The sequence below is a fragment of the Macrobrachium rosenbergii genome, chromosome 40, assembly GCF_040412425.1.
Source record: "Macrobrachium rosenbergii isolate ZJJX-2024 chromosome 40, ASM4041242v1, whole genome shotgun sequence".
NCBI classification, from domain to species: Eukaryota; Metazoa; Arthropoda; class Malacostraca; order Decapoda; family Palaemonidae; genus Macrobrachium; species Macrobrachium rosenbergii.
In genome coordinates this window covers 5,610,030-5,622,301 of record NC_089780.1, presented here as the reverse complement: position 1 = coordinate 5,622,301, position 12,272 = coordinate 5,610,030, and the positions used below count along the sequence as shown (strand labels likewise).

General features: G+C 38.2%; 1 protein-coding gene across 1 annotated transcript; it reads left to right on the top strand.

The window, feature by feature from the left end:
- Positions 1-11,498: 11,498 nt before the first annotated feature.
- On the top strand, positions 11,499-12,272 carry LOC136826001 (CD63 antigen-like). The gene has a single exon (XM_067082859.1). The coding sequence runs from the start codon at positions 11,499-11,501 to the stop codon at positions 12,270-12,272; it is 774 nt and encodes a 257-aa protein (XP_066938960.1).

The following is a 12,272-nucleotide window of genomic DNA, read 5'->3' as shown; positions in this document are numbered from 1 at the left end:
GCTCATATTTTAGACGAATGGGAAACGCATTTCAGAATAAATAATAAACAAGATCTCAGCTACCTCAAGCTCAACATAAATCTCTCTCTCTCTCTCTCTCTCTCTCTCTCTCTCTCTCTCTCTCTCTCTCTCTCTCTCTCTCATATTTTTCTGACTTCCATCAAGGGAACAAAATTAAGATTTCGAAGAAATTTCAAAAATTTACTCTTTTACTTTCTGTGATGAACTCTGCACATTTCACAGTTATTGAGAGTTAATGACGCACCCACAGACTCGCAGGAGCTTGGCGCACTGATCACGAACCTTTGTGTGGCTGAATGAAGAGGCCGACGGTGCGGAAATTGTCTAATAGTGAGTCCTTTCATCATCAAGCAGTATGAATGTATCGGAGAGTTCTATCTTGTCTTCCTCGGGAGCCACCCCTTGTTATGGGAATGGCACATTTTTAAAAATGCACACACACACACACACACACACACATATATATATATATATATATATATATATATATATATATATATATATGTGTGTGTGTGTGTGTGTGTGTGTGTGTGTGTGTGTGTGTATATGCCTGTGTGTGTGTGGGTATAGAAGTATGAAAAGCAATAAGCAGTTTCCGTTTATAAGGGTAGGTTCCACAAAGACAACAGCCATATTTCAGATCCTGAACCCTTTGCAGATAACGTTGACATTATTAGCGCATTCATTCACAGTGACGTCTGATCCCCGTTCAGACAGTGACCGAGAGGCTACCGAGGTTGAATCTGACCCTGACATCTTCATCTAGAATATATAATAGATAGATGCTCTCTACAGCAGCAGCATTACTATTAGTATACCATTACTCAGTGTCTGGGCATTTTTTTTTTTTTTTTTTTTTTAGTTTTGTATAATTATTTTTTCGCGTGTCGTTTTCCAATGTTTATAAGGGTAGGTTCCACAAAGACAACAGCCATATTTCAGATCCTGAACCCTTTGCAGATAACGTTGACATTATTAGCGCATTCATTCACAGTGATGTCTGATCCCCGTTCAGACAGTGACCGAGAGGCTGCCGAGGTTGAATCTGACCCTGACATCTTCATCTAGAATATATAATAGATAGATGCTCTCTACAGCAGCAGCATTACTATTAGTATACCATTACTCAGTGTCTGGGCATTTTTTTTTTTTTTTTTTTTTTTTTTAGTTTTGTATAATTATTTTTTCGCGTGTCGTTTTCCAATGTTTATAAGGGTAGGTTCCACAAAGACAACAGCCATATTTCAGATCCTGAACCCTTTGCAGATAACGTTGACATTATTAGCGCATTCATTCACAGTGACGTCTGATCCCCGTTCAGACAGTGACCGAGAGGTTGCCGAGGTTGAATCAACCCTGACATCTTCATCTAGAATATATAATAGATAGGTGCTCTCTACAGCAGCAGCATTACTATTAGTATACCATTACTCAGTGTCTGGGCATTTTTGTTTTTTTTTTTTGTTTTTTTAGTTTTGTATACTTATTTTTTCGCGTGTCGTTTTCCAATGTAAACGGGAGTCAAAATGTAAATATGAAAATTTCACGGGTGGATGGAAGTGGATAATATTAAGCCTCCTGGTCAACTCAACTTTATCATGACGCTTCCATTCATCATCTCATAGAATGCAATGGCTTTACATCGTTCAAAGGAGAATTGAAAGCCCGCTGAACAGGCGCCCTCTCTCTACTTTAGGGACGATATATACAGTTCTCTGAGAATGACAAATATTGGACGAATTATAATTTTCCGGAAAACCATATCTTTTTGTGAATGTCTTCACTCAAATTGCCCGTGGACCTCTTCATGAAACCACATGAATCATTAATTTAAGAAACTCGTTCGAAATTCAGTGTTTGCGAATCGTTCAGAGAATGACATAAAACTATAAAACTTATGAACGAACACAACGGCACATGTAGAACAAAATGGTATGCAGGTGCTTTTCAATATAATATATATTCATCCCTTCCAATATATGGTCAATACACACACACACACACACACACACAACAGCTATATATATATATATATATATATATATATATATATATATATATATAGATATATATATATATACATAAATATATATAATACACATAAATATATATATATATATATATATATATATATATATATATATATATATATATATATATATATATATATATATATATATATATATAATCATGAAAATAACAAATGTCGCTTAATATCGAAATTCACGCTACCTCGGTATATCTCCGTTGGAGAATTGTCGCCGAAGGGGAATTTATATAAGTGATAAATGAATTGGAATCGTCGGACACGAACCCGTGACGAAAACCTATTCAGCGACTCCAGTGGACGTTTAACCATTGAGCCATCAAGGAGATATACCGAGGTAGCTTGAATTTCGATATTAAGCGACATTTGTAATTCATGATTGTATATAAATCACGGTGTGATAAAAATTTCATATATACATATATATATATATATATATATATATATATATATATATATATATATATATATATATATATATATATATATATATATATACGTAAAATTGCCTGTAAGCTCTCAGAAGCCTTCATGACCTGATATACTCTATTATTATTATTATTATTATTATTATTATTATTATTATTATTATTATTATTATTATTATTATTATTATTATTATTATTATTATTATTATTCAGAAGATGAAGAGCCCTATTCATATGGAACAAGAAGGCCGCCAAAGAGGCCACTGACCTGAAACAGAAGCTTCCAAAGAATATCACGGTGTTCACTGGGAACACCAGAAGGAGGTCAAGGGAAATACAGAAAGATCACGCTTACTGAAAAGAAAACGTAAATCGATAAATCAACAGATTCTTAAAATAATTCAGAAAATGGCGTAACATCCAAGAAAGAAAATTGGGTACAGGATTTTACCGATGAACAGTCTCTCTCTCTCTCTCTCTCTCTCTCTCTCTCTCTCTCTCTCTCTCTCTCTCTCTCTCTGCTCAGTGGTCTGGTAAAACTAAGGTATACTTACTTTTCTCTCTCTCTCTCTCTCTCTCTCTCTCTCTCTCTCTCTCTCTCTCTCTCTCTCTCTCTTAGCCTCAGTGAATAGGAAAGGTCGAAAGTTCGAATAAAAGCCTTGGAATATATATATAAGTAAAACTGATGTCCATGTGAGAAAAGAAGTGGGCAGAGAGAGAGAGAGAGAGAGAGAGAGAGAGAGAGAGAGAGAGAGAGAGAGACTGAAGGTCAGGGGATAGCGGCCAAGGTCTAGACCTTGATCGCGGCAATGTACATTTCCAGCAAGCAAGTTATTCCTGTCCCGTGATCGAAATCTTTCCGAGTAGCCTACTATATATTTGCCTCTATGGGAATCCCCGACGGAGTGATCGACAGGAGGCGGAGAACTACGGTATTTCTGGCGCAGCAAATGAGCCTCGGATTCGATGTGGGCAGATTGAATGTGCATTCACGTTGCATTCTCTGCCAAAATCATCTTATCCGTATATTTTCTGAGGAAAAAATACAAGTATCTATTGTTAGCTGGGTCCCCGTAGGGAGCTAGTGCCGTCAGTGCACCTCATGCGGGGCACCGTAGGCATTACTTAAGGTTCTTTGCAACGTCCCTTCTTTAGGCCCCTAACTGAAACTCCTTTCATTCCTTTAACTCTAACTCCGTTCATATCCTCTTTCTTCCATCTTACTCTCCACTCTCTCATAACAATTGTTTCACCTTTCAAGCATTTCACTCTCAATTTGCCTTCCAGCGCTGAAAATCACAGGTCCCAGCGACTTCACTTGACTTTGGAATAACTTCCAAGATCAAGCGAATTCGATATTATCCACATTGAGGGAGGAAGGCTATCAATATGTTTTTCTACTTTCCTGGTATGGAATAACTCTAAATTGCTTCTAATTATCGAATATTTGAAGACAATGAGATAACATTATGGACGAGGTAAAATGATGGCGCGCAATTTATGACTTTGAAATGAGATTCACGATAAAAACAGAGAAGAAACCCCACAAAGTCAAAGTCAGATATCGGGAGAGTGGAACATAATCCAATATAATCTCGACTTTAATTTAGCAGCATCAACGCTGATGGAAATCTTCAAAACAGTGATTAACTTCAGGAATCGTGTGTAGGTACTCGGAAAATGGCTGTTCTGTTTTCGAGACTTAGGTGCTGTGTCGCCTTCTGACTGGAGGTGGTTCAGCAAACTAAAAGAGCCACGTACAGTCATTGTTCTCAATTGTTTTCACAGGTGTGAGAGCGTATGATTCACGAACGGCTCAGAGTAAACGATATAACGTCGAGGCCACTCGTTCTACAGCATAAATAAATAAAAAAAAACCTTCCTGGTTACGACGGGCAGCGCCAATATTTAATTTTGTTCAAATGAAACTCAAATTTTCCAGACAGCAGCTGTGTGAAGGGCCAGCTGTTCGACAGTGCATTAATCGATTTCGTTGACACCTGTGCACCGCTTTCCTTGTGTAACCTCCACATGCTCACAGCCCAACGGGATATGTCGCTGGTTACATAATAAAATCACAACAAACATTATACATATGTGCATACATACATAAATTTCTGACTCACATCGGGGTCGAACCCAGGTCTTTCAACAGAAAGGCAGGGGCGCCTCCAAGGAAACCTTTCAACTGAAAAACCTGAGTTCGATCCCGGTGTGAATCAGAAATTTAGTTTCTGTTCTGGCACAAGGCCAGCTGAATCTAAAACAACAAGTTCCACACGTGATTGTGTTGATTACATTATACAGACATACATGCGTATATATATATATATATATATATATATATATATATATATATATATATATATATATATATATATATATATATGTATATATATATATATATATATATATATATATATATATATATATATATATTTCCTCTGGGCATTAGATACCTTCAACCCCCCATCTGCTTATTCAAATAATCACTTTTATTTTGTACTCCACAAAGGAAAAAAAAAGCCCATTTTTGGAGGGAGTTAAAGATAAATGATTTCTAAATTATATATCTTGAAGAAAAACCACTGATATTCGAGCGAACGAGAGAGAGAGCGAGAGAGAGAGAGAGAGAAAGAAAGAGAGAGAGAATATATTGCAGACTCACATTCATGACCTCACAAGCAATATACTGTCTCTCTCTTTTCTCTCTCTTTACTCTCTCTCATTATATATATATATATATATATATATATATATATATATATATATATATATATATATATATATATATACACACACACACACGTACTTATGTTACCCAACACAGAGTAATCCCATTGCTTACCTTTGCTAAAAAGTCGAGAAGTCCCCTCTATTAGTAGCTTGATAGTGACCACATCAAAATGGCAACTGGCTTCGTACATTTGTACATGCACGCATTCTCTCTCTCAGGCCTACAGCAAAACAATCATTACCCAAATTAATTTATTTGACAATAATCTAACATAACTGGATTACAAGAAACAAGATATGCAATAAAATGGAATACTAATGTTCAACAAATGATCAAACATAATAAGGTCCACCATATTCAACTGATTATTCTCTCTAAACAATTTCTTCACAATAGGTCAACATAAGTCAAAGTCCAGTATATTCCCCAGTGAGTACTTATTAACCTCTTACTCATCGAAACATCTTAAGAAGTCAAATAAAACCCTTGTTAAACAAATGCATGAAAATAAAGATATGGGAATTCCTCCCACGTTACTTAAAAAAGTACACACAATGTAAAAAATGGTCAGAGACAAGTGAGATATGTTAAATGTAAAGAACAATCTATAATTTGGAAAGTCTAAAATGTTTCCTACCTCCAAACAGCAATGTTCACAATCTTAATCAAAAGGTCTCGAACCACAGAGCCTTCTTCGAAGGCTTCTATTAATATTCCTATTCAACATCACACCAAGGTCTTTAACTGCTTCCTTATTTGTGATTGTCTCGTTATTAAGTCCTCTATATGCATATAGCAGTCCTTCTTCATCACCATAGCTTATTGATTCAAATTTATCAGAGTTGAATACCATCCTGTTTACCTCTGCCCATCTATATATTTTGTTTAGATCTCTTTGTAGCAAGTTCCTATCTTCATCACAAGTAATTTCTCTACTTATTCTTGTGCCATCGGAGAAACTTCTCACTACCGAGTCCTTAACATTACTGTCTATGTCTGCAATCATAATCACAAACAGCGATGCAGCTAACACTCATCATTTGCAATCACTATCTGTTTTCTGTTTTGCAAAAATTCTTTTATCCATCTTCCTACTTTGTCCACAATGTTATGTTTTCTAATTTTTTTCGCTAATATATTATGGTCTACCTTGTCAAAAGCTTTTTCGAAGTCTAGGTAAGCCACATCAGTATCTTTTTTGTTTGTCATATTTTTATATATGCTTTCATAGTGGACTAACAGTTGGGTTTGTGTACTTTTTCAGGGTACAAAACCATGTTGTCCTATATTAAACAAACTATTTTTCATTAAATGTTTCATTATATTTTTCTTCATTACCCTTTCATCCACTTTCATAATATGAGACGTCAGACTCACAGGCCTATAATTACTTGCCTCTAGTCTTGAACCACTTTTGAAAGCAGGAGTAATATATGCTAATTTATGCTCATCATAAATCTTGCCTGTATCTACACTTTGTCTTAATAATATTTCGAGCTGCTTCGCGATTGAATGAACCACGTTCTTTGACAAATGGCAGGGACGCCATCTGGTCCGGCTGCTGATCCACTTTTAATTTCATTAATAGCCTGCACAATATCGGCTTAATTAATATCTATGTCTGATAAATGTTCACTATTTTCATCTTTATTTCTGTATCATTATCTTCATTATCAATTTTAGGTGTAAATAAACTCATATCTTTCTGCCAATATGTTACATATTTCCTTTTTTTTATTCGTTAATCGCCCTTCAATTCTTAGAGGGCCTATTTCTACTCTTCTTTTATTCATCTTTTTTGCATATGAGTAAAAAATTTTGGGGTTTTGCTTGATATTTTGTAGTGTCATTTCTTCTAGGTTCCATTTTTCATTTTCTTTTGATTGTATAATTTTTTGTTCTGCATTTTCTGTCTTACTTTTTAGTTCCATCCCTTTCCATGCATTCTTTTCTTTTGCAAGACCCCTTTTCCACTTTCTGATTTTCTGGAACAGGATCCTTCTGTCTCTTGGTATGCATGACTGATGTTTACTTTTCTTCTTCGGTATAATATATTAATCCACTATTTTCTCTAACATTTTATATAATATATCCGTATTTACCTGTATATTATCACTTACGAATATGTTTTCCCAATCTTTGTTTAATTCTTCATTTATTTCTGACCATTTTATATTCTTACTATAGAAATCGTATTTTCCATATCCTTCCCACTTTTTCGACTCTTGCTTATCTCTGTTTTGCTTATCTCTGTTTTGCTTATCTCTGTTTTCACTTGCTTTAGAATGGACTGTTAATTCTAAGACAATATGGTCTGAAATACTCGTATTATATACTATTATATCTCTAACATAATTCGCCTCATTCACAAATACTAGGTCTAAAATATCATCCTTTCTTGTTGGCAGGTGATTTATTTTCTGGATGTTATGTTCTAGTAGCATATCTAATAGCTTTTCAAATTGCTTCTTATGTTCTGCGCTACTTTTACTCTCTTTTTTTATATGTATAAATACAACCACAATCTCCTATTCGTTCTTTCCAGTCTACGAAAGGAAAGTTAAAGTCTCCGGATATGATCATATTCCATTCTTTGTGATTTCTACATATATCATCTAATTTGTCTATTATTATATCACTATATAATAATAGAGGGAGAGAGAGAGAGAGAGAGAGAGAGAGAGAGAGAGAGAGAGAGAGAGAGAGAGAGATAGCGAAAGGTGGAGAGAGAGAGAGATAGATAGTGAAACGTGGAGAGAGAGAGAGAGATAGTGAAAGGTGGGGGGAGAGAGAGAGAGAGAGAGAGAGAGAGAGAGAGTGAAAGGTATAGAGAGAGAAAGAGAGATAGTGAAAGGTGGAGAGAGAGAGAGAGAGAGATAGAGAAAGGTAGAGAGAGAGGGAGATGGTGAAAGGTGGAGAGAGAGAGAGAGAGATAGTGAAAGGTGTAGAGAGAGAGAGAGAGAGAAAGAGAGAGAGATGGTGAAAGGTGTAGAGAGAGAGAGAGAGAAAGAGAGAGATAGTGAAATGTATAGAGAGAGAGAGAGAGAGAGAGAGAGAGAGAGATAATGAAAGGTGTAGAGAGAGAGAGAGGGAGAGATAGTGAAAGGTATAGAGAGAGAGAGAGAGAGATAGTGAAAGGTGTAGAGAGAGAGAGGGAGAGATAGTGAAAGGTGTAGAGAGAGAGAGGGAGAGATAGTGATAGGTGTAGAGAGAGAGAGAGAGATAGAGATAGTGAAAGGTGTAGAGAGAGAGAGAGAGAGAGATAGTGAAAGGTGTAGAGGGAGAGAGAGAGAAAGAGAGAGAGATAATGAAATGTATAGAGAGAGAGAGAGAGAGAGAGATAATGAAAGGTGTAGAGAGAGAGAGGGAGAGATAGTGAAAGGTGTAGAGAGAGAGAGAGAGAGAGAGAGAGATAGTGAAAGGTGTAGAGAGAGAGAGAGAGAGATAGTGAAAGGTGTAGAGAGAGAGAGAGAGAGAGAGAGAGAGAGAGAAAGGTGTAGAGAGAGAGAGAGATAGTGAAAGGTGTTGAGAGAGAGAGAGAGAGATAGTGAAAGGTGTAGAGAGAGAGAGAGAGAGAGAGAGGGATAGTGAGAGAGAGAGAGAGAGATAGCGAAAGGTGGAGAGAGATAGTTAAAGGTGTAGACCTTACCTTACAGACCTTACAATTCGTTCGGGTTGCCCCAGGTCCCTCAGTGTGAGGCACCTTTGATGTCTACCAGAGAGTTGCTAACGCATCTTCCGGTATATTTTGCATCTTCCAGTCTTGGATGGTCTGGGATGCATCTTAGATATTTGTCGAGCTTATTCTTAAACACATCTACGCTCACTCCTGTTATGTTCCTCAGATGAGCTGGTAGCGCATTGAATAGACGCTGCATTATCGATGCTGGTGCGTGGTGGATTAATGTCCTGTGTGCTTTCCTTAATTTTCCTGGTATAGTTTTTGGCACTATTAATCTACCTCTGCTTGCTCTTTTTGATAATTTTAGTTCCATGATGTTTTCGGTAATTCCTTCTATCTGTTTCCATGCTTGAATTACCATGTAGCGTTCTCTTCTCCTTTCAAGACTATATAAATTTAAGAATTGTAGTCTTTCCCAGTAGTCAAGGTCCTTAACTTCTTCTATTCTAGCTGTAAATGACCTTTGTACACTCTCTATTTGTGCAATATCCTTTTGGTAGTGTGGGTACCATATTATATAGAGAGAGAGAGAGAGAGATAGAGATAGTGAAAGGTGTAGAGAGAGAGAGAGAGAGATAGTGAAAGGTGTAGAGAGAGAGAGAGAGAGAGAGAGAAAGGTGTAGAGAGAGAGAGAGAGATAGTGAAAGGTGTTGAGAGAGAGAGAGAGAGAGAGAGAGATAGTGAAAGGTATAGAGAGAGAGAGAGAGAGAGAGAGAGAGAGAGAGAGAGAGAGAGAGAGAGAGAGAGAGAGGATAGTGAGAGAGAGAGAGAGAGAGATAGCGAAAGGTGGAGAGAGATAGTTAAAGGTGTAGAGAGAGAGAGAGAGAGAGAGAGAGAGAGAGAGAGAGAGAGAGAGGGAGGGAGATAGCGAAAGGTGGAGAGAGAGGGAGAGAAAGAGAGAGAGAGATAGTGAAAGGTGTAGAGAGAGAGAGAGAGAGAGAGAGAGAGAGAGAGAGATAGTGAAAGGTGTAGAGAGAGAGAGAGAGAGAGAGAGAGAGATAGTGAAAGGTGTAGAGAGAGAGAGATAGTGAAAGGTGTAGAGAGAGAGAGAGAGAGAGATATAGTGAAAGGTGTAGAGAGAGAGAGATAGTGAAAGGTGTAGAGAGAGAGAGAGAGAGAGAGAGAGAGAGATAGTGAAAGGTGTAGAGAGAGAGAGAGAGAGAGAGAGAGAGAGAGAGAGAGAGAGAGAGATAGTGAAAGGTGTAGAGAGAGAGAGAGAGAGAGAGAGATAGTGAAAGGTGGAGAGAGAGAGAGAGAGAGAGATAGTGAAAGGTGTAGAGAGAGAGAGAGAGAGAGAGAGAGAGAGAGAGAGAGAGAGAGAGATAGTGAAAGGTGTACAGAGAGAGAGAGAGAGATGGAAGTCAACAGCGAATCCAACCCAACCTGATCTTCTATGCAAAAGGCGTTGGCTGACCCACCTGTGATAGTTTCATATCACTGTGGCTTCCAAGCTGAGTAGGTTATGGCGACGAACCTTCCTTAAACAGAGTATGGAACCATTTTCATGTTTCATATCTGTCACGTTTCTGAAAGGGTGAACAAGATGAAAGGAAAGAGATATTGCGGAAATCATTGACGATCATACTATTACTTTTCAAGACCAAGATCCAGATCCAGTTGACAAAACCCAAGGTCCGAGGTCGTTATTCGCTTCTTTCGCGGCTTTGTGGTGGGTTTATGATACTGTTTCTTTATGAGTAATGGATCGGATATGGCTATATAAACCATACTTCTGAAAGAAAAGATGTTGGTCATCCTATTCCCCATGTGTTCCTGGAGTTTTCATTGCTTAATATGTATATATATATATATATGTATATGAATAAGAGAGAGAGAGATAAATGCTCTATATATGTATGTGTGTAACTGTATCAGCGCGATGTAATTAGGAATTTAACGTCGTTGAAAATGCTGAACAAAAGCCCCATTGTTACTTGAAAAGGACTGTGGGTGTCGTCAAACAAAGTTTTGGGGATTGCTATAATGTAGAGTGCTTTCACTATTTATGGAATATTTATGGCTACTGATCAAATTCTTTTGGATGCTAAAGGCATCAGAGTTAACATGGCATCTTGCTTTGCTTTTCTCTTTCGGTTCTTGGTTATTTTTGGGTGTTCCTCTCATTTCCCATTGAAGTTGCCGCGTGTTTGTTGCATTTATTGCTAAGTAAGTTGCCGCGTCATTGTTTTTGACAAAGATTGCTTTGCGACTTTGGAACGCAGTGATTACTTCTCATGACATTTTTTTGCTGAAGGCCTTCGATGACCATATCTCTGTGGTGATACTTTATGTATATCAACTAATGTTGTTGAGAGAATTTTCTTCCGAGTGGGTGAGTCAATCCCATTCTGCCAAGTAAACCGCTCTATTCAGTATTAAGCAAAATACCTCATTTTGACCATTCAGCTTATTTCTAAATGGCTGTTGTCAGGTTGTTTACCTTCTCAAACAAGGACACGTTGACGACTGAAATAAACAAACATGAACTCTCTGAAACCATTTTGCGGCTAAAAACGAAGAGCTACCGTGCAGCGTTGTCTTACTCTCGGTATTGAACAGGGACTTACACACTGAAGCACCATCATGCCAGATCCCCAAATGAGAAGCTGTGGTCCACTGACTGTCAAGTATCTCGTCTTTTCCTTCAACCTGATTTTCTGCCTATCAGGATACCTGTTGATAGCAGTTGGTGGGGTTGCTCAGGGCTTCTTCCGCCAGTATGTCCAGTTTTTTGAGGGCCAGTATGAAACCCCTGCCATAGGTTTAATCGTCCTTGGCGCTATCATCCTGGCTGTGTCTTTCTTTGGCTGCTGTGGGGCAAAGAGAGACAGTGTCATCATGCTGTGGATTTTCATAGCTTTTTTGGCTGTGATTCTGCTCTGCGAAATTGCTGCCGTCATCACCGTAGCTGTGTTGCGGCGTGACGCTGAAAAGCTTGTCCAGGAAAACTTGAATGAAACGATGAGTTATTATGACGACCCAAAGGCTCTTCCCACAGTGGCATGGAATGAGATGCAACACAATCTCAGATGCTGTGGAGTGCTGAGCTACCTCGACTGGGAGAACACACCTTATGGGGCTCATGTCAGTGGTGTCCCTGACTCCTGCTGTGTTGTACAAACTCCTGGCTGCGGCCACTACGTCTTTGGGTCTGTGTCAGGTGGAAATGTCTCCGTCGTTCCTAACGTTCACTCAGAAGGGTGTTACCAAGCCCTTCATGATGGTGCAGAAAGTAACGTAGGAGCTATTGGTGGAGTGATTGCTGGGTTGGCCTTGGTACAGATCCTGGGGATGTGCATGTCTGCTTACCTGATCAGGTCTGCGAGGCAGCGCTATGATAGTCTGGAGGGTCACTGA